Below are 21,793 nucleotides of genomic sequence, written 5' to 3'. Positions count from 1 at the left end.
GGCCAGGGCTTTAACCCTCTGCGCTACAGTGCCAGCCCCAGGGATATTCTTTTTCATAGCTATGATGCGATGATCAAAATTAGGAAATTTAACCCTGGTACTATCCTGTTATCCAATTCATATCTAACGGTTATTCCAATAAGTATGTGTATGTGTGTGACATGTTTAAAATGCCAAAACCCATGATCTAGAGAGAACACAAAGAATCCCTCGTAGGAGAGCTGACAGAATTATATAAAATATGCTCCCTGGCTGCACACCTTACCTCTCCAGGATGGTCCCCAGCCACCTCCAAAAGGAAGCACGTGCACAGCCAGGCTGCCGAGCCAGGGGAGCTGCGATGGGGAGTCATCTGCGTCTGCTGGGCACGCACAGCGCGAGGGTGCAGAAATGCTGGGGAAATTCCTCAGGAGAAGGCGTGGCCTTGGAAAACTGAGCCCCTTCGGCAAGCAGACAGTAAGCGCTGTGCAGCAGATATCTGTGAATCAGCTCTTAGGATATTTGTGGGAAGGGACCTTCTTGGAAGGGATAGGACTTGTCTGGAGTGTCCAAGGAGGGGTATGACTTCCCCAGATGACCTGCTTCTGATAGGACGGGATAATGTAGAATGGCCTGAGCTGGGCCAGGCCGAAGCCAGGAGCCAGGAGCTTCTTCTGGGTATCCTTCATGGGTGCAGGGGCCCAGGGACTTGGCCCATCCTCTGCTGCTTTTCCTGGCATATTATCAGGGAGCTGGATCTGAAGTGGAGGAGCCGGGACTCCAACCAGCACCTGTGAGGGATGCTGGTGCTACAGGCCATGACTTAACCCACTGCGTCACAATGCCGACCCCTCCTTCTGATTCCTTACAACTTTCAGAAGAAATACTGTCATTTAATCGAAGTATATTTGTTCTTCCTTTTCAAGGTGAGGACCAAGGATCACGTGTTTGATAATGTTGGCCACCTTATCAGATACCATATGGATAACAGTTTGCCAATCGTCTCTTCTGGAAGCGAAGTAAGCCTTAAACAACCAGTGAGGAAAGATAATACTCCAGGGCTTTTGCAGTCTAAGAAATGACAATATTGCAGCACCATCACACTGATCTTTCAAGAAACTCCATTTTGTGCTAGGACACAAGGAGAATTCAAACTGTTTTCTAGATAAAATAGAGCACGAACTGCAAAGTGCATCTTCCTGAGACCATCCTGGACTAGGTCCTTTATAAAATAAAGAACTAACAAAGTTGATCTTCAGAAAAGAGGAAGAGGATCGATCCATGTGAAAAGAAATTATACATATGCACGGATGTCACTTTTTAAAGGTCATATTGCATTAATAACAAGCTAAAAGCACAATTAAAATTTCACATGCTAAAGACAACTTGAACTTCTGGGGCTGTGTATGTGCCTTTCAACTTGATAACTTAGGGACATTTTCATATTGGGGATCTTAGTTTTAAGTGTCTTCATGTTCTATAACTACAGAACCATTTGCCAAAAAGGAGGTTTTTCTTGCTGCAAAAAAAATATTAGGGAGCAATTTGCTTGATAGTTATTAACTTTATTACATTTTCTGTTTAGTGGCATTTTTCACTGCAATGTTAAAATAAATATGACATTGAATTCAGACTGTGTCTATGCCATGGAATCAAATCAGAAGCCCTTGAAAGTGCTAGTCCATCCCATTTACTAGTTAAAGGATTGAGGGCTAGAGTCTTTGGCCCAGTATTTCTCAGTCTTTACCGCTGGGACCGTCTGCATACAGCATGAGACAAACTAAAGAGATCAGATCCATCCATCATTTCTGGTTTCATCACATTCTCCCTTTCTCTCTGCCCCAAAACATGACTCAAAGTACATAGGTTTAAGAGATGACAAACAAAACCCGTGTTCTTCATATTCAATATCTACATCGGTTCCATGCTTATTGAAAGCACAAAATTTGAAAGTGTGGGGACATTTTCTTTTGATTGGCTGCCATTGAATCAAAGTCTGTCACCTACATGTGTCCTAACACCTTTTCTAAATATGACCAAAGTGGAGAAACATAGTGAATGCAACAGTTGGAAATGTGTGTCACATGTGTATCAGCTGGCAAAATAATGATGGCAGTGTTATGTAGGAGAAAGCACTGGGCTGGAGCTCATCAGTGAGACCTTGAGCAAGCTGCCAAACCTGTCTGGATTCCAGTTTTCTTGTCTATAAGATGAGGAAGCTGAGCTAGTTGAATTCTGAGATCCACTTCAGACCTAACATAGTATGAATCTATAAAAAAAGCAAGTTTTTGATTCGCTAGGAGTCAATATTGATAACCAGTCTATATAGCTAAGGTTAAAATCGGTTATTTTCTTTGACTGTAATCACTGAATGATGCAACATTTGCATAGTTTAGACCTCAAGCCTTTCTGTTGAAAACATTGCAACTTTGGAATAATATAGATAATGATGATAGAAGTGGAGTTGGTTTGAGTAGCAGAAAATCGTTTCAGCCCTTTATTTGCCTTTGCGTATAGAAATAAGATCATTACTATAGTATGTTTTTTTTTTAAATCCTTTGTTACCAGACAATTGCTTTAAGTTCATTTCATTTTAGCTATGTAGATTCAGCTTAATCTTTGTGGTTATGATCATTATAGTTGTTCAGTTTTAAGTAAAATATTGGAAATTTCTTTCAGATAGATATCACTAGAAACCAAACACATTGGATTCTAATATATTTATGTAAAAGCTATAATTTCATTTTATTTCTACTGCCAGTGATTTCTTAGGTTTTTGCCTTTTATACAACTAGAAAATAATGTGTGTTTTTCATTAGTTTTCTATCTACCTTAGTTCATCATTTTTCCTCTTAAAGAGGATCAGTATGAATATAGATGATAGAAACTTAACCACATTTATCAGAGACAGGGTAGGGCTGTGTCTCAGTCTGACTGAGCAGATGTTAACTGGGTAGCGAGAAAGAGTTCTGATACAGTAGATGCAGAGTATAAATGGTGTGAACAGTACACATGGATAATCAGTATTTAACTGTCATGATATAGTAGTTAGGTGAGCAAATACTGCACTTAGAATTCTCACAGACACAGATAAAACAATACCAACAAAAAGGAATGTCTGCATGCTGTTTTAATCTCACATTCTTCAACTGTCTTAATGTGTAAATCCATTTGTCTATAAATACCTGTAAATGACCTTTTTTAAAAAAATAAATGATTATTGCTTTCTGACAGTTGATAAAATATGTCTAATGTTTTGGTTTTGGAAAAATCTATCATATGTAGGCGATTTCAGGAACCTGGAGGGAACAGATGGCTCACTTAAATCGGGTAATATGAGGAGAGTTTAACAAACAGGCAATTTACAAAGGTGTGGGCAGAATGTAGGGAAACCACAGGGGAGAGTGCAGTGTCCTGGGACCAGAGGAGAATGTATGGGAGAGAGCGGTCACCGAATCTAGAGAGAGAACAGTCCTGGTGACTCGGAGAGGCAGCTAGGAGTCTTAACCTGAGTTTTATCTGCTCACCCTCTGCTCCCCTAATGGGATTCCCACCTGGCCCAAGCAACTTGAAGATAGAGCTACTAGATACAATCCAAAAGGCCAGCCTCTTGGGACACAGAGAAGGAGGGAGAAGGGTAGAGGGAGATCTGGAAGGGCAAACAGAACACATCCAGTACTAAAAACTTTGAGACAGTTAAGCTCCTCAAAGGAGATGGTTTGGATTAGCTAATAAGCTAAAGCCAGTTTGCAGAGGAAAAAGTCCATGTATTCAGTTAACTCTATATGAGCCACAGCAAAAATGCCAAATTTTCATTATGAAAAACCTAATAAGCTGGGCTGGCGCTGTGGTGCAGGGGTAAAGCCGCTACTTGCAGTGCCAGCATCCCATATGGGTACTGGTTCAAGTCCCAGCTGCTCTACTTCTGATCCAGCTCTCTGCTATGGCCTGGGAAAGCAGCAAAAGATGGCCCAAGTGCTTGGGCCCATGCACCCACTTGGGAAACCTGGAAGAAGCTCCTGGCTCCTGGCTTCAGATTTGCCCAGCTCTGGCCATTGCGGACATTTTGGGTGTGAACTGGCAGATGGAAGACTTTTCTCTCTGCCTCTGCCCCTCTGTAACTCTGCTTTTCAAATTAATTAATTAATTTTAAAAACCCAATAAACTGTATTTTGAGGTTTGGTTATTTTGGTCAAGAATAACTTCAAATACATTAATTCTTAGATACTGTTAATCTTCGATCTTCATGCTCTTGCAAGTCCTTCTATTAATTTTTCCATTTTCTTCCCAGGGTTTTATCTGGAAAAATAATGAACCTCATGTCACTGCCTTTTATGATTGGAATCATAGATCCACATAGATTACAGTATGAGATAATTTCTTACTATGTCATGCACATATATGAGACATATCATCTCTAAATGTGGAAGATATTTAAATATACACACATTAATGTTAAATTCATTGCTATTTAATCTTTTTGAGCTTATCTTATATGAGGTTAAAAAAGACTCTTTCCTTCATTGGTATGCTTCTATGTGCTCTAGCGTTAGTAGGCCCTTAACCTATCTGTAGATTGTTATAATTTTGCCAATGGAACAAATAACATTATTAGTGTGGGAATGAAAGAGAGGTTACTACCGCAGACCTACAGACAAAAGGAATAAGAGAATGCTACACAAAATTCTATACACATGAATTGAACAATTTAGATGAGACAGACCAATTCCTCCAAAAGCCTAAACTACTACATACCATTCAATATGAAACTGATCATTTGAGTAACCTTTTAACTATTAAGAAAAATTGAATTCAAAATTAAAAATCTCTGAAAGAAATTTTGGCTCAGATGGATTCACTGGACAACTCTATCACTTAAATAATTAGCACCAATGCTATGTGACCACTTCCAGAACTCTAAAGAGAAGGGAACACTTCTCAATTTATTTTTTGAAGCTAATATTACTCTGACATCAAAAGCAGACATAGTACAAAAACAAAAATACCACAGACTATAGACCAATATCCCCTTGAATAGAGATGTGAAATCTTCAACAAAATGTTAGCCACACTAGATGGCTTAAAATAACAGAAGCTCATGTTCACAGTTCCAGAAGCTGGAAGTCTACAGTCAAGGGATGCTCTCTCTAAAGGCTTCAGGGAAAAAACCTTCCAACACATTCCTTGGCTTATGGCAACATAACTCCAATCTCCAGTTCCATCTTCACAGAACTGTCTTCTCCTGGTGCCTCCATGTCTCACATACATACACCAGTCATTAGATTTAATCCAGTGTGACCTCATGTTAAGTAATTACAACTGAGAAAGTCTATTTCCAAATAAAGTCACCTTCTGAAGTTCCAGATAGACACCAACTTTGGGAGGACATTTTTGAACTGCTATATGAGCCAAGTCAGCTTAAGTCAAACAGTATTTTTCTTTAAAGTTCAGGTATCACAGAATCCAAGGAAAAGTGAACTGTCAGGCATTTCAAAGTGCAGAAATGCAGCAGATCTATGATGAATGGCAGAAGTTCATGATCTTACCTGGGATGTATATATGACACAGGGAGGCAGCACATCTCCCACATAATACAGACAAGTGTAATAAAACGTTGCTTCTTGGCTGGTGCCGTGGCTCACTAGGCTAATCCTCCGCCTGCAGCGCCGGCACCCCAGGTTCTAGTCCCGGTTGCCCCTCTTCCAGGCCAGCTCTCTGCTGTGGCCTGGGAGGGCAGTGGAGGATGGCCCAAGTGCTTGGGCCCTGCACCCGCATGGGAGGCCAGGAGGAAGCACCTGGATCCTGGCTTCGGATCAGCGCAGCACACTGGCCACAGCGGCCATTTAGCGGGGTGAACCAACGGAAGGAAGACCTTTCTCTAAATAATAAAAAAAAATGTTGCTTCTCTTTTATATGACTACTTCTTTACTCTGTTTCATAGAGGCCTAGTCATCTGGGATGGAATATGATTGTCCCACGTTGGTCTGGTGCTCACTCTTGATCTATGACTAGAACTGGGGGAGGGGACATGGAATGGTGACAGTGGTGAGGTTGTGGTAGCCATGAGTGTGAGAAGATTCTGTGAGAATGGGCTTGGGGAAAGCAGACATTTTGACCACAATGTCAGTGTTAAACGAACTCCTATAACAGGGGTTGGTCTTAAGTACTTGTTTGCTCAAAAAAATATTGTTGAATATATTACAAATCATGAGGCAGTCTTTCTTAGTTCTGGTTTCATCTCTAGCATTTTCCTATTTTTTTCCTGTTCTCATAGAGCTGTATCATTTGTGTAGTCCTTTGTCTCATTCCATATGCCCCTGTCATCCTCTGCAAACCTTACCCTTCAATTCTGCCACCCACTTTCAGAACACCTTAGTATTTGCATGGTAGTGATTGTACTGTCTTGCTTTTTCTTTACTGGTTCAGATCCCAGTATACAGTCTAGTCCAGTAAGCCATAATACAAAGAAACACAATAGATGAAATAATTTTAAATAGTGTTTCTACATTTTAAAAGCTCTTTTCACACAATCTCCTTTCATCTTTCCCACAATACTGAGAAGCAGGTATTATTCCTGTTTTCAGATAAGGAGTTTGAGGGTTTTGAGTGTTAAATAAGGTGTGGAGAAAAGCAAATAGGTGGGAGAGCTGGAACTTGCATTTTTTTTTTTTTTTTTTTTTTTTTTTTACAGGCAGAGTGGACAGTGAGAGAGAGAGAGAGACAGAGAGAAAGGTCTTCCTTTGCCGTTGGTTCACCCTCCAATGGCCACCGTGGCTGGTGTACCGCGCTGATCTGAAGGCAGGAGCCAGGTGCTTCTCCTGGTCTCCCATGGGGTGCAGGGCCCAAGCACTTGGGCCATCCTCCACTGCATTCCCTGGCCACAGCAGAGAGCTGGCCTGGAAGAGGGGCAACCGGGACAGAATCCGGCGCCCCGACCGGGACTAGAACCTGGTGTGCCGGCACCACAAGGCGGAGGATTAGCCTAGTGAGCCGCGGCGCCGGCCTAACTTGCATCTTCTTACTCTGAGTTCAATGCTGTTTTGGAGAGAGAACTCCTTGATGATAGCGCTTTGGATGTCCCTCCCATGGTGGCATTGCTTGGATCTGATAGCTTTGACACTAAAGAGAAGGCAGGAAAAAGAAGTAAGGGTGGTTTGGCTCAGCTTTACAACCTTGTTAGTGGGAGGAATCCCATCTCCTCAATAATGAGACATTGAAGTATAAACAAGTTGGTTAAAGGTAAGAGTCCCACCCAACTCACAGGTGTGTCCAGAATGCAAGACAAACATTTACCCAATGTTCCACAAATAATCCCTTGCTGTGTATTTAAGATGTCTGGTGATTTTTCTCTCTTCCTCCACACTTGTCTTTATTAACCTAGAAGCTTCTGTCAGTCATGTTTCTCTGGGTGTATTATGCTTGTGGCTTGTGCACACTGCACCTTAACTTGTGTGGTGCCTTTACTATTCCTCCAGGCTTCAAGCTCTTCTGTGATTAGTTCCTAGCTGCCTATCTCTAAAGAATAAATCTTCATTTTCAGTGGACTGTCTTTTAAAACATATTTTTGCTTTATTTTCACTTTATTTGAGAAAGAGAGAGATTATCTTCCATCTGCTAGTTCACTCCTGAAGTGCCAACATCAGCCAGAATTGGGCCCGGCCAACATCAATGGCCCAAAACTCAATCTGGATCCCCCTCATGGGTGTTGGGGACCCAAGCATTTGGACCATCATCTGCTGCTTCTCATGCATTAGCAGGAAGCTTGGTGGAAAGTGGAGGAGCCAGAACTTGAACCAGCCACTCTAATCTGGGATGCCCCAAACACCTGCTCCTGGTCTGGTCTTTTCATCTCAGGCTTAGCAACTTGCCTATTGAGCTTTCTCCTCTCCTTTCTCTTGGAACCTTTCTGGATAGGTCTTTCCTTAGATGTTCACTTTCACCAAAAACTATTGCCTATTCTATTCATATGGCAATTATACTATTGTGTTTTTTTTTTTTAAGATTTATTTATTTGAGTTAGAGAGGTAGACACAGAGAGAGAGGTCTTCAATCTGCTGGTTCACTCCCCAGATGGCCACAAGGGCCAGAGCTGCGCTGATCTGAAGCCAGGAGCCAGGATCTTCTTCTGGGTCTCCCACATGGGTGCAGGGGCCCAAGCACTTGGGCCATCTTCTACTGCTTTCCCAGGCCATAATAGGAAGAGGAGCAGCTGGGACTAGAACCAGCACCCATATGGGATGCCAGTGCTTCAGGCCAGGGCTTCAACCCACTGTGCCACAGCGCCAGCCCCAATTTATTGTGTTTTAACATTTGTCTATGTAAGCATCTTGCACTCCAAATAGCATGTGTGACTTGAGGATAAGGGTCTCGACCTACACTTTATATATTAGTATCTGGGCCAGAAATTACACAGGAAAGGCAAACAAAATTTTGGTTATATCCACAACTCAGACCCACAGGCAGGTGGCTCTTGATTTAGTCTCTGTTTTGTCTCTTTTGTCATTTACATGCTAGCTTCATTCAGGTATTTTGTATGTAGTGAGAAGCTCTGGGTTTGGAGATAAAGGACTTGGGTTCAAATTCTGCCTGTCTTGTATTAACTGTGTGCTGGTAATAAAGTTGCCTTTTTTTTAAGAACATAAGTTTCTTCAACTATAAAATGGTTAATATCGCGGTTTTGAGAACCCAGTGAGATAATGCCTATGAAAGAATTTACCAAACTATAAAGCTCTTCTACGTCTTTGTGTACTGTCCCCTTAACATCTTTTATTTTCTATCAAGTACCCGTGTGTGAACAGAGATCAGGGAGCACTCTTGCTGTGGCTTTCCATTATAAACCCCAGCATGGAACGTTATGCACAATTTGCTGATAAACTCCAAGGGGACATAAAAATTGCCTTAGTTCTCATTAACAGATACTTTGGCTCAGGCTTAACAAATGCCGTTCACCTGAATGTCTTCTATTTTGTTTTTTTTTTTTTTTTTTTTTTCTGGCCCCCTTCCTCAAGTCTTCCCTTTAGTTTTTTTCCACCCACTTAAGAGAATTCAACACAGTAGTTTTGCATGCCTACCAGGGCCATGAAGCCTGCTAGAAGCAAAGTGAATTCCTCAAGCTGTCCACATTGCGAGAGGGAAACGAACACACAACAACCAGTCATAATAGATGTAAGGACTATAACCGGATGTGCGCGTTGTGTGCAGGTGTGGGAAAGGTCATTTCGGCAAAGTGAGCAAGATGCGTGCGTCGTGAACGGCTTCAGAGTGGCTCCACTATGAAAACGGGGTAGGCGGTGAGTTCAGGCAGGGCAGTGCAGCTGCAAGACGAAGTCTGGGAACCATTTAGCCGTGATTCCATTCACTCGACTCCCGTCATTAAGTTCTCATTATACACCACACCGTATGCTAGATGATGCCAGTCAGTGCAGGCAACATGGGGGTGTGATGGGAAGGAGCTAAGGAAAACTAGCCCTGTTCTGGAGAGCCTTGAAGGAGCACTTTACTCCATACTAGTATCCATGGGAAAGCACTAATTAAAAGGATATGATGAACCTGTTGCTGGCAGCCTTTTTTATTTTATTATTATTTTTAAGATTTTATGTATTTATATGACAGGTAGAGTTATAGACAGAGAGACAGAGAGACAGGGAGAAAGGTCTTCCTTCTGTTGGTTCACCCCCAAATGGCTGCAACAGCCGAAGCCGCACCGATCCGAAGCCAGGAGCCAGGAGCCAGGAGCCAGGTGCTTCTTCCTGGTCTCCCACTCGGGTGCAGGGCCCAAGCACCTGGGCCATCCTCCACTGCCTTCCCGGGCCACAGCAGAGAGCTGGGCTGGAAGAGGAGCAACTGGGACTAGAACCCTGCGCCCACATGGGATGCCGGTGCCACAGGCTGAGGATTAACCTAGTGTGCCATTGCGCAGGCCCTATTTTATTAGTTTAAAAAATATTTATTTATTTATTTGAAAGGCAGAGTTACCGAGAGGCAGAGAGAGGTCCTCCATCCACTGGTTACACCCCAGATGGCCACAAGGGCGGGAGCTGGGTCCATCAGAAGCCAGAAGCCTTTTCCGGGTCTCCTATGTGAGTGCAGGGGCCCAAGGACTTGGGCCATCTACTGCTTTCCCAGGCCATAGCAGGGAGCTGGATCGGAAGTGGAGCAGAGGGACAGGAACCAGCACCCATATGGGATGCCGGCACTGCAGGCGGTGGCTTTACCTCACTATCCCACAGCTGCTAACCTTCGATGTTCACCAGAACCTTTTAACCAGAGCAGGTAGATATAGTAACCGGTTTTTCAGAAGACAGGGTGGTGCTGCATTCAAGGACAGGATAACGCAAACCTCAGTGACAAAAGCATTCATAATCAAGGAAATTAGTGAATGCATATGTGATAGAATGGGCCCTTTTTTTTTAGCAACTAGAATCACACTTAAACAAGGCAGGGCCTAGGCAGCAATACGACAAAGCAAAAACAACATGTCTGGCTGTTGGGAGCTGGAGAAACCAGCACCTTAGAAAAGAAGGGCAAATGCAAAAATCTCTACGCAAGAGTTCTGTGAGGAAACAGAGCTTGAGTGCTGTAGCCGACAACTAGAATTTAGGAGTGGAAGCGGGCAGGGCACGAGGTTCGGCGCCTATTTCCCGCACCAGTGGCACAGCGGACCTGGCTTTGCTGATCTAAACTAAGTTATCTGGCTTGGCGCTCCTGTGTCTCTAGGATACCTATAAGCCCGCCCACTCCAGAGTCAACCCTCTCGTAATTGGCTCACAAATCCTCCAATGGACGCACGGGGGGAGCTTCCCGCCACCTCTGGCGCCCGCTTTCAAACAGCCATACACTTGCAACTGCAGGCAGACCTCTCAACCAAGCTTGAGGAAGGCGGAGCATCTCGCCCCGCCCATAGCCGATATGGCCCCGCCCACCAAGCGAGAGTCCAGACGGTGATTTAAGGAGGCTGCTGCTAATCAAAGGCCTCGTGGCTCCGGGTTAGGTTGCGACTAGGCGGGAGCTAGTGGATTAGAGCTAGGATAAGGGGGGTTGCTAGAAGTTGGTCTTCGGCTGGGGCCTGAATTTTCCCCAAGTGACAGCGTCCGTGACCCCCGGTAAGTTCTGCTTCGCGCCTAGGGATAGGCCTGGGGTTGGAACAGTTACGGGGTCCTCGGGATCCTGGCTGAGGCTTCCCTAAGGACAGATCCACCCCCTCCCACATTGCGCAGTGGTGGACTGCCCTCAGGTTGCAGAGCTGAGCTTTTGACCCCAGGTTCCTAATTGAAAGTGACGGCTGGGGAGCCCTGCTCTTCTCTCCTTCGGGCGCCCCCAGGCCCCACGCCGGAGACCCCAGCAGTGGTCACCCAGCGCCGCGCTTGGCTCACAGTGGGCGCTCTGTGCACGTATGCTGACCGAGTGCAGGTGTCGTTGGCACCAAAGCAGGCAGCCCTAGGCAGCTGGGCGCCGTGCAGCTTGGGTCTCTGGGTAGCTGTTGGATGTGTCTTGACTGAGGTCCAACAGTTCTTCGGTAAGGTCGTTCGTTTATGCAAGGGCATTTACTTTTGTACTTATACACTCGTTCATTCTGTGGGTGCCTACCGTGTAGTAAGATTGCCTCTGGGCCTCTTAGCTATCTGTCCAAGCTGCTGTCATTAGAATCGTCATGTTATTTCTTTTTATAGGGCTGTTTTCTTTCTTTTTATCCTGTTCTGTTAAGCTTTGTCGTCTTAAACAGTGGTTACGATTGAATAGGCATCCTCAGCTGAGCCTTTCAGGTCTAAAACAGGATAGTGAGTTGTTTCCATCTTAGCAAGTAAGTAGAATTTCCCAACTCCCAGGACAGTTCCTAATCACTTAACCCTTTTAATTTTGTAGTTCTGAATTTGAATGCCTTAAGCGGATTTTCATCTCATATCCATGTTTCGTGACATTTTATGCATAATTTCTAGATAAGTGCATGCTTTCAAAAGAGACTGAAGTTGAAAAGCATTGGAAATGCAGTCTGAAGTGCAAAGAAGGATTTGATTTCATGGGGGAGCAGGATTGAGGAGCATCTTGCAAGAGGTGCATCTTCATTCCAGAGGGGGTTGGTTGTGTTATTTGAAGTACGGTTTCCCACAGGCTGCACACTCTCCATTTCTCAGTTAAATGGGATGCTGTTTGTTCCCTAAACTTCTTCTGTGGCTGGCAGTCTCCAGTTCAACAGTCATAAAGTCTTAATAGTAATAACCTAAGATGTGTTGGTTGGTACATGGTGCTAAGCATTTTATGTGCATCATTTTGTCAATTCTCACAACCAGTCTTTGAGATATTAATTCACGAAGAAATGGAAACAGTTGCTTAAGATTACATAGCTGATAAATGAAATGGCCAGAAATGAGCCCTGGTTGACTAAATCAGCGACTAACTCTTCAGCCAGTTACCCATGCTGTGCCCCTTAGTATCTACAGATATTTCTAATCTAAAGCATCTTTTTTCTGTAACTTCTCTAAACCTCCCTTCTTAGGCAAAGTTAATTTGTACTTTGTTTTCCTCTACTACAGAATGTAATACAATGTATTATTGTAACTACTAGTTTATAAGACTGTGATCTCCCCCAGGCTGGTACCCTGTTTTAGATGCATTTAGGATATAATCTGGCACTCAGTAGGTGGTCAATAAAACTGTATTGTCGTAGAGAATTTCATAAGGTGTGATGTGTGTATATTCAATGAATATGTGTGATGTGCCTACCATGTGCAAGGAGGCAGACATTTTAAGCCTTTAGTGTTTTTATTGTGCATTTCATGAGGCAAAAACAGTGCTAGTTTTGTTTTGTAATCTTTTGTCCAACAAAACAGCTATTAGTTTTCTTCTCTGTGCAAGAAAGGTAAAGAAAACATAACCAGAGACAACAAAATAAGTGCTGAGTCAGAGTGCTGTCCCATCTGAGTGTGACAAAAAGGCAGACGTGTGTTTTATAGTCTGTTAAGGATTCGGAAAATGTTATCTAGGAAGAAAGTAACTAGACTGCTGTTTTTAAAAGCATATTGTTATTCTGCATCTTGATTTTTTAAATCTGTAAATACAGGAAATAAATACAGGAAAATTTCATTTTTACTAATGGCATTTACTAGGGCACATATATTATTGATTTCAAGATAGTTTTAATTTTGCTAACAATTCATGAGTCACACAAAATATCTACTTGTTTAAAATGACATTTTTCTTGTTTAAATGACACTTGGAATAGTTCATGAGTGTAAGCCTTTTTTTAAATTAATTGAGCATTTATATTTAAAATGCATTTTTAGCTCAGTTGCCCATTTTTAAATTGAGTTGTTCATCTTTTTTTTTTTTTTTTTTAAAGATTTGTTTGTTTATTTGAAAGGCAGAGTTACAGAGAGGCAGAGGCAGCTGGTTCACTCCCCAAATGGCCACTATGGCCGGAAGATGGGCCAATCCAAAGCCAGGAACCAGATGCTTCTTCTGGATCTCCTTTGTGGGTCCAGGGGCCCAAGTACTTGGGTCATCTACTGCTTTCCCAGGTCATTAGCAGAGAGCTGGATCAGAAGTGGAGCAGCCGGGACACGAACCAGTGCCCATATGGGATGCCAGCACTGTAGGTGGTGGCTTTTCCTGCTACACCACAGCACCTGCCCCGAGTTGCTCACCTTATTTCTTGGCAAGTGTTATATATATTTACTCGGTCATGTGTTTTGCAAATATTTTTCTCATTTTTTTAACTTTATGTGATTTTTCCATATGTAATATTTGTCTTTTTAAGATTTAATTATTTGAGAGGCAGAGAGAAGGTCATCCTTCCTCTGGTTCGTTCCCCAAATGGCCACTGTGGCCAGAGCTGGGCTGAACTGAAGACAGGAGCCAGGAGCTTCTCTCAGGTCTCCCACACGGGTGCAGGGCCCCAAACACTTGGGCCATCTTCTGCTTTCGCAAGCGCATTAGCAGGGAGCTGATTGGAAGTGGAGCAGCCGGGACATGAATCAGGCAGCAGTTTAACCCACTACACCACAACCCTGGCTCAATAGTTCACACTTTTTTGAAGAAAAACATACCTAATATCTTTTTTTCCCCACTGGGGGAGACTTTTTTTTTTAGTTATTTTCATATTGCTTTAATGATATGGCTTGGTTTCAAAATGCCATCTAAAAATATAATTGTCTTTCTAAATTCTCTTCACTTAGAAAAACCTTGTAGAATTAGTTTTCTGTCGGAAAAAGTAGCTCTTTATTAAAAATATCAATATTTAACAATAAGACACTTGCGATTTTTAATTGTCATTGGCAATATGCAACATCAGTTGATGGCAGACTTATGACCAGTTGGGACGAAACCTCACTTCTCTTACCTAAGAAAGCAGAAATTAACCCAGATCCCATATTCTGCCTTGGATTTATGTGTTTGTAGTTAAATGCAAGAAGAGGTGGCAAGCACAGTTAGAATTCAGAAGCAGAAAGGATTATTTCTTCCATGAAGGATTCAGGGATATCTCTAGGGTCCAGGTTACTATCTGTTTAGAAGTTGGGACTTGGTATCTTCATTTTTCGTGGGTTCTGTTGGCTTGATGAGCACTTGCAGTAGTGAAAAAACCCAAGAGACATGGGACTGTTTTCCCCTCACCATTGCAGTTCTATTAGAGGCTCTTTCTTGCGTTCAGATCTTCATTTTAAAGCTAGTAAACAAGAGGTTTCTGAGCCGTGCTGGGTGGGGACAAGGATTGAGATTCCCCGAGCTGATCTGTTTTACCTTTCAGTGAAGGGGGTACCCATGACCCTTCTCCTTTCAGCCTTAGCTTAAGAGTTAGAGTGAGTAGGTCTGGTCTCAAGCAAAGGCTGGACATTAAATCAAAGGGGATGAGCTCAGTGCATGGCCCAGAGAGAAGGGGATTAGAAGGTGGCCTGCAAATGAGAGCTTGGCTAAGAAATAGAATTCAGTTCTTGAAATACAAAAACCAAGACTTGACAAATAGAGATTTTTAGCACTGAAATTTTTGTGTTACTCTGTAATACCATATTTATCAGCTCGGAAGTTCACTTTTTCTTTTCACATTTTAACATCTACAGAATAGGCTACATTTCTGCAATTAGGCGTTGTAATTTAATTGGCTGCTTATTACTGGTACAAATGGAATTGCTTCATACGATCAAGGGCACCTTAGAGCTGATGGGATGGAATAATTTTTGCTGTTGGGCCACTGCTTAAAGTTTGTGACAGTTTCAAACTGTTATCAAAAAGGAGCCAGGATCTTAATAGTAGTAGGGTTTGGATTTCTGAGTCTCTTTGCTTCTCATTTTGATATAGGATAAGGGAAGTAGCTAAAGCCACACCTTCACCCTATGTAATCCTATCCACCTACCTGTCAATCAAATTACCCCTTCCCCAAGATGTACCTCCACTCACCTGGGACCTGGAGGTGGTACCATGTAACCACGTCCCTGGCAAAGGCCAGGGGTGTGGTCTGGTGTGTCTCTCCTTCTCTCCCTCCCTCCCTCTCCACCCCACCCCCCTTCTGCCTTCTCTCTCTTTACCCCTTTCTCTCTCTCTCTCTCCCCTCCCTGCCCTTCCGCCATCTCTCCTCCCTCCTTCCCTCCCCCCTCTTTCTTCCCCCCCATCCTTTTTCTTTCTCTCTCTCTTCCCCTCCCTCCCTCCTTTCCTCTCTTTTTCTTCTCTCCCTCTTTCACCTCTTCCCATGGACCCAGAGCAAGCAGGGTACTGAAATCTCTTTTCCCTCCCTGGCCCATTCTCTCTGAACAATGCCCTTGTGTGTGTGTTTTCCTCATCTTCATCACTTTGTGTTTGTGACTGTACTTGGAATGCTTCTGTAAGAGGCAAGAGCCTGGACTAGGACTTTAGGCCTAACCTAGCCTACAACAATCCAGTTTAATGTCAAGTTAGAACCTGAACGGTATAGAAAGAGTTGAGGCTCAGGCTTATATTTCATTGACTGGGCAGGGGGATGCGAGGAGGCAGGCAGTGTTAAATCAAGTAATTGCTGACACCTGCCTGCCCTTACGTTTGTCAAGCTTGTTCAGAATTTTGAGATTCAGGGTATTTTATGTGTAGTGTCAGGATAGCTAAATCTAATCTAGATTGTCAGCAGCCTTTTGGATTGTAAGTAGATGAAGACCCATCTCTTGCTGCTGCTCTCGCAGGGAACCCCTGTTGCTTTTGGAACTGGAACATCACAGTTGTGTAGCTTCACAGACCTCACTTCTGTTTTCCCTGAGTATTTTGGCAGAATCTGACTTTATCGAGTTTAAGAGCAGGACATTTAACACTCAAGTTTTTGTTGTGTGCTTTGTTTTTACCAGGTCATAAATGGTTCCTGGATAGCAATCATTAACTCAGGATGTAGGTGCCTTCTTTTTTCTTTTTCTTTTTTTTAACTTTCTTTCAGAATTTTTTTGTTAAAAGATTTGTTTTGAAAAGTGGAGTTACAGAGGCAAAGAAAGAGAGAGAGAGAAAAAAAGAGATCTTCCATCTGCTGGTTCACTCCCCAAGTGGCCGTAAAGGCTGGAGCTGAGCCCATCCGAAGCCAGGAACTTCTTCCTGGTCCCATGCGAGTGCAGGGGCCCAAGGACTTGGGCCATCTTCTACTGCTTTCCCAGGCCACAGCAGAGAGCTGGATCAGAAGTGGAGCAGCTGGGACTCGAACTGGCACCCATGTTGGATGCTTGTACTGCAAGCGGCGGCTTTACCCACCATGGCCCAGCGTCAGCCCTGGTGCCCTCTTTTTGTAAAGCATGAAATTTGGATTTGTGGCATTTGAAGAATGAAGCAAATTATAGAGGATATTACTTGTGCATGTTTGAGATTTTGTTTGAGCTTGTTCTGAGATTTCTTATTTGGCATACTTCTAGTTATTAGGGTCATCTGATGTTTGTGTGTTAAAAAAAAACCCTTATTTTTAAGTTCCAGACCACTAGAAAAATACCTTCCAAGGTTTATTACCGATTTCTTTTTCTTTTTCTTTCTTTCTTTTTTTTTTTTTTTTTTTTGATGAATCACTGGCATCTGTCTTTTCTATGAACTGCAAGTCATTTGTAAGGAGTCTCTGTAATTGGGATGGTGTTTGATATGTTGTTTTTTGATGGTGTCTATGGCATCTTGTATGTAGTTTGTTTTGGGGGGGATTTTATGGGTTCCTTAAAAACCAAGTTTTCTTGCCCTCCCCACAGGAAGACCATGTCGTTAGACTTTGGTAGTATGGCACTACAGACACAAAATGAAGATGAAGAATATGACAAAGAGGACTATGAAAGGGAGAAAGAGGTGAGTTACTGGAAAAAAAGATGCCCTAAACCTAATCCATATGTACAGATTGGAAATCTCATGTGACAGTAAAGAACTTCAGGCTTGAGACTTCCTAAGCGTTGGCCACACCCAGTCCATATTTGCACATGGCAGCAGATGGGCTGGAGCTCAGCAGGACCCTCCCGTACCAGCTGGTCACAGTCCCACTTCTCACATCAGCACTTAGACTTACTCACTGTGTGTTCTTATACATCCTCTACCAGGTCCCTGAAGGCATTTTATTTTTTTTTTTTTTTTAAGATTTTATTTATATGAAAGAGTTAGAAAGAGAGAGCTAGAGCCAGAAAGAGAGAGAGAGAGAGATATCTTCCATCCACTGATTCACTTCCCAAATGGCAGCAATAGCCAGAGCTGAGCTGATTGGAAGCCAGGAGCCAGGAGCTTCTTTGGGTCTCCCACATGGGTGCAGGGGCCCAAGGACCCTATCAGAGAGCTGGATCACAAGTGAAGCAGCTGGGACTCAAACCAGTGCCCATCTGGGATGCCGGTGCTTTGGGCCAGGGTGCTAACCAGCTGCACCACAGCGCTGGCCACAAGACATCTGAGCTGACCCTGGTGAGAACTTATGAGTTTTGGCAGGGTCCTTCAAAATTGTTATGGCAAGGATGTGGGTGAGGATTTTATATTACTCTGTGAACTTGCAGCATGACGTTTTCAAAACCCTGCGTCAGTCTAGGTAGTTGGCTAGGCTGTAGCCACTGCAATTTGTGAGAGTTAGTTTAAATAATCATTAGTGTAAAGAAGAAGAAACAATATTCTGATAGGCGGGTTTTCATTGGGAAAGAAATTATTAGATGGATAGGGTATTAGAGGGAGTTTAGTGCCAGGTGTGTTATGTGATGAAAAACTCAAAGGGAGTGTTTGTTACGGAGGCAGTTAATTTTAGATAATACAGAAAATAGCCACTGGGCTCACCACTTTGGTAGATCAAATTCTGGGGTAGGGAATTTCCAGAGGAAAAGGCATTCTTAGAAGATGAAGTTGAGACATGTGTTTAGCCTACTGATGAAGCTATCAGTTAAGACCCTTGTCTCGTGTTTTTTATCGGAGTGGTTGGGTGGTTTGATGCCTGTCTCCAGCTCCTGAACTCAGCTTCCAGCTAAGGCAGACCTTGGGAAATAGCAGTGATGGCGGAAGTCGTTGGATCTCTGCCACACACATGGGTGATCTGGATAGAGTTCTTGGTTCCCAGGTTTGGCACAGCCCGGTCCTAGTTGTTGCAGGCATTAGGGAAGGGAACCAGCAGATGGGAGCTTCCTCTCTTTGCTTCTCAAACAATAAATAACAATAAAACAGATGAAGTGTTTAGGAATGAGTATTTCTAGCAGAATAGAAGAAAGGAACATATAACTAATTTGACTCTTACATGACATTATGGTTACATTCCTCAGAAGCTTCATGTTAATAACAAGTTTCTATTTTTGTCTTTTCAGATTGATTTTATTTTCTTAGCAATATATATTTTTAAAAATATTTATTTATTTATTTGGAAGTCAGAGTTACACAGAAAGAGGAGAGGCAGAGAGAGAGAGAGAGAGGGAGGGAATGAGGGGTCTTCCATCTGCTGGTTCACTTCCCAATTGGCTGCAATGACTGGAGCTGTGCTGATCCAAAGTCAGGAGCCAGTAGCTTCCTTTGGGTCTCCCACGTGGGTGCAGGGGCCCAAGGACTTGGGCCATCCTCCACTGCCTTCCTGGGCCATAGCAGAGAGCTGGATCATAAGTGGAGCAGCCAGGATTCAAACCGGTGCCCATATGGAATGCTGGCACTATAGGTGGCAGCTTTACCCATTACACCACAGTGTAGGCCCCTCTACTTTTTAAAAAAATATCATTTATTTGAAAGAGTTAGTGAGACAGAATCTTCCATCTGCTGGTTCACTCCCCAAATCGCTGTTTCCAGTCTCCCAGCTGTGTTCAGGGGCCCAAGGAATTGGGCCATTTGCCTTTGCTTTCTCATGGGTATTAGCAGGGAGCTGGATTGGATGTGGAACAGCCAGGGCTTGAACTGGCAACCATATGGGATGCTGGCTCTGCAGGCCAGGGCTTTAACCCACTGTACCACAGCGTTGGCCTTGGTTTCTACTTTTTAAAAGAAAATAGTTACTGCAAGGGACAAAGTGAGATTTGGGGCTAGAGAATTTCAGATTTTTCAGTAACAAAACTCAGAATTACTTATACAGATTGAGCTGTATGTATGTAAACTTTGTCATTGTAAGTTAAAATAGTAAATTGGCTGATCAAACCTAAGCTTGTTTGCATATCCAGTAGTCTTTTTTAGCCTCCTCAGTTTCCCTGATGCCCCAATAGCAGCACGGTTCATAATCTTGAGAGAATGAAAAAAAGAGTTAGGGCAGGCTTTTTGGTCTTGTAGCCACAGTGCTAATTGGGACACCTGCATCCCATATCAGAGTGCCTTATTATGAGTCCTGGATCCACTCCTGATTCCAGCTCCTTGCTATTACAACCCTGGGAAGCAGCAAATGATGGTTCAAGTAGTTGGGTCCCTGCCACCCTTGTAAGAGATCTGGGTTGAGTTCCAGGCTCCAGGTTTTGGCCCCTTGGCTGTTGCAGGTATTTGGGGCGTGAACCAGCAGGTGGGAGCTCTGTTGGTCTGTCTTTCTCTGTTTCTTATTTTACAAGCAAGCAACAACTGTCTTTTTCTGCCTGTTTGGTAGCTTTGGGATTATAGCTAGATTATAAGTGTTAGCAGTAGGCTAATACATATTCTTGCTTTCTCTACATAGTGAATCACTTTGTGTTTTAATTAACAGGGGTAGGAATCCTTATATATTGACTAAGGTGGGAATCTGAAACCTCAGTTATGTGCTATAAGGCTGGCCAAACATACAACCTTTGACTTACAGTCTTACTAAGGATTTAAGAAACCCATGTCTGTAAGTGGTAGGATAGTCCTGATTTTGACCTTCTAGTATGGATGGCCAGTTGACAATACCACATGAGTTAACAAGCTGTGTTTCATTTTGTTGCTTAGTGGCCAATTGGGATTTTTGTCTGCATTTGCCCATAACTTAATGAATAAGTCATTGTCAAATTCCAATTTCCATGCCATCTTAATTAGCAGCTCTAAATTATGATCTTGCCTGTGCCATTTCTGTTCTGTCCATTGTTTGTATTGAAGGTCAAGTGGAAAAAGTACATTTCATCTTCAGAAAAGGAAAAAAAGTTGGTAAATAAGTGATTGACTATTCAGAGGACAAATAGATCAAGGTATTGGCCAGCATGAATAGATCCATATTTTGAAAAACCGCAAAGAATTTTGCAGAAAAGAAAGATAATTATTTCTAAATTTCTGCAACTTTTTTTTAAAAGAAAGCTTTTATTTAATGAGTACAAATTTCATAAGTACAGCTTTAGGAATATAGTGGTTCTTCCCCCCATACCCGCCCTCCCACCCCCACTCCCATCTCACCTCCTACTCCCTCTCCCATCCCATCTTTTATTAAGATTCATTTTTAATTAGCTTTATATACAGAAGACCAACTCTATACTAAGTAAAGATTTCAGCAATGAATTTCTGAAACTCTTAGTGGTTCTTTGGTAAAAGTTTGGCCAAAGCATGGCACACACATTTTTTCCACTGCCACTCCATTTCTTATACAGTTGTCAGATTAGTGAGGAGTACAAGGGAGTGAGGATGATAGCGTGGAGATACGGTATTGTACCAGGCAGGATTCCTATCAGCTAATAGTTGCACATTACTCAGATTTCTCACAACTTATTGCTGCTCCATTTGAAAGCTGAGATGTAGCTGTCCTTGCTATCACTATCAAGTAGACCTCATCCAGAGTATTTTAGGCAAGCTTTCGAGTCTGGCCCAGAAAGAATATGAAAAAAAAATTTACATGAATGAAATGTTAAAAGTTCATAATGTAACAATGTTACTTGTAGATTAATCACTGTATTTTGTGATTTCATGGTTATATATTACAGATGTGGTTGCTATTTTTGTGATCTGAATAATTGACTTTTGTTTTTTAATAAGTAATTTTCTTTTAGATTTATTTACTTGAGAGGTGTAGTTACAGACAGAGGGAGAGACAGACAGAGATGGACCTTCCATCCACTAGTTCATTCCGCAAATGGCCAAAATGGCCAGAGCTGGGCCCATCTGAAGCCAAGAGCCAGGAGTTCTTCCAGGTCTCCCACGTGGATTCAGGGGCCCAAGCACTTGGACCATCTTTTACTGCTTTCCTAAGACATTGACAGAAAGCTGGATTGGAAGTGGACCAGCCAGGACTTGAACCAGTGTCCATATGGGATGCTGGCATCACAGTTGATGCTTAACCTACTACACCACAGTGCTGGCCTCAGGAATGATTGTTATAAGCATATAAGTTATTGATGAGGCCACTTGGGGACCTTACAGGGTGTTGGAATATATACATAGTCTCTGTAGTGTTGCAGTGTTGCCAGAAGTAACTCTGATTATTGTTTGGTGTAGATTGTAAAACTGTATGTGCATGCTTTATTCTGGAGCTGATGGTGTGGGA

At 42.8% G+C, this 21,793-nt stretch overlaps 2 protein-coding genes across 19 annotated transcripts in view; both read left to right on the top strand.

Annotated features, from left to right (window-relative positions):
* SHC4 (SHC adaptor protein 4) overlaps positions 1 to 3,222 on the top strand; it is a 142,738-nt gene extending 139,516 nt beyond the window's left edge. Inside the window, exons 12-13 of one of the 2 annotated variants that reach the window (XM_070054157.1) lie at positions 274 to 456; positions 906 to 3,222. In XM_070054157.1, coding sequence (XP_069910258.1) covers positions 274 to 456; positions 906 to 1,061 — 339 coding nt within the window. In that variant the 3' untranslated portion in view covers positions 1,062 to 3,222. The remainder of the gene's footprint in view (positions 1 to 273; positions 457 to 905) is intronic. The other variant, XM_008269042.4, reaches the window with a different exon arrangement.
* A 7,719-nt stretch (positions 3,223 to 10,941) lies between these two features.
* CEP152 (centrosomal protein 152) overlaps positions 10,942 to 21,793 on the top strand; it is a 90,661-nt gene continuing 79,809 nt past the window's right edge. For 8 of the 17 annotated variants that reach the window (XM_017348039.3, XM_017348043.3, XM_051822400.2 and 5 more), the window contains exons 1-2: positions 11,232 to 11,494; positions 17,145 to 17,238. In XM_017348039.3, coding sequence (XP_017203528.3) covers positions 17,152 to 17,238 — 87 coding nt within the window. In that variant the 5' untranslated portion in view covers positions 11,232 to 11,494; positions 17,145 to 17,151. Of the gene's footprint in view, positions 11,082 to 11,225; positions 11,495 to 17,144; positions 17,239 to 21,793 lie in introns of those variants that run through there. The other 9 variants (XM_070054151.1, XM_070054155.1, XM_070054154.1 and 6 more) reach the window with 3 other exon arrangements.

The sequence above is a fragment of the Oryctolagus cuniculus genome, chromosome 12 (assembly GCF_964237555.1).
Source record: "Oryctolagus cuniculus chromosome 12, mOryCun1.1, whole genome shotgun sequence".
Classification (NCBI taxonomy): domain Eukaryota; kingdom Metazoa; phylum Chordata; class Mammalia; order Lagomorpha; family Leporidae; genus Oryctolagus; species Oryctolagus cuniculus.
Note: the sequence above shows the minus strand (reverse complement) of the source record. Positions and strands in the feature narration are given on the sequence as shown.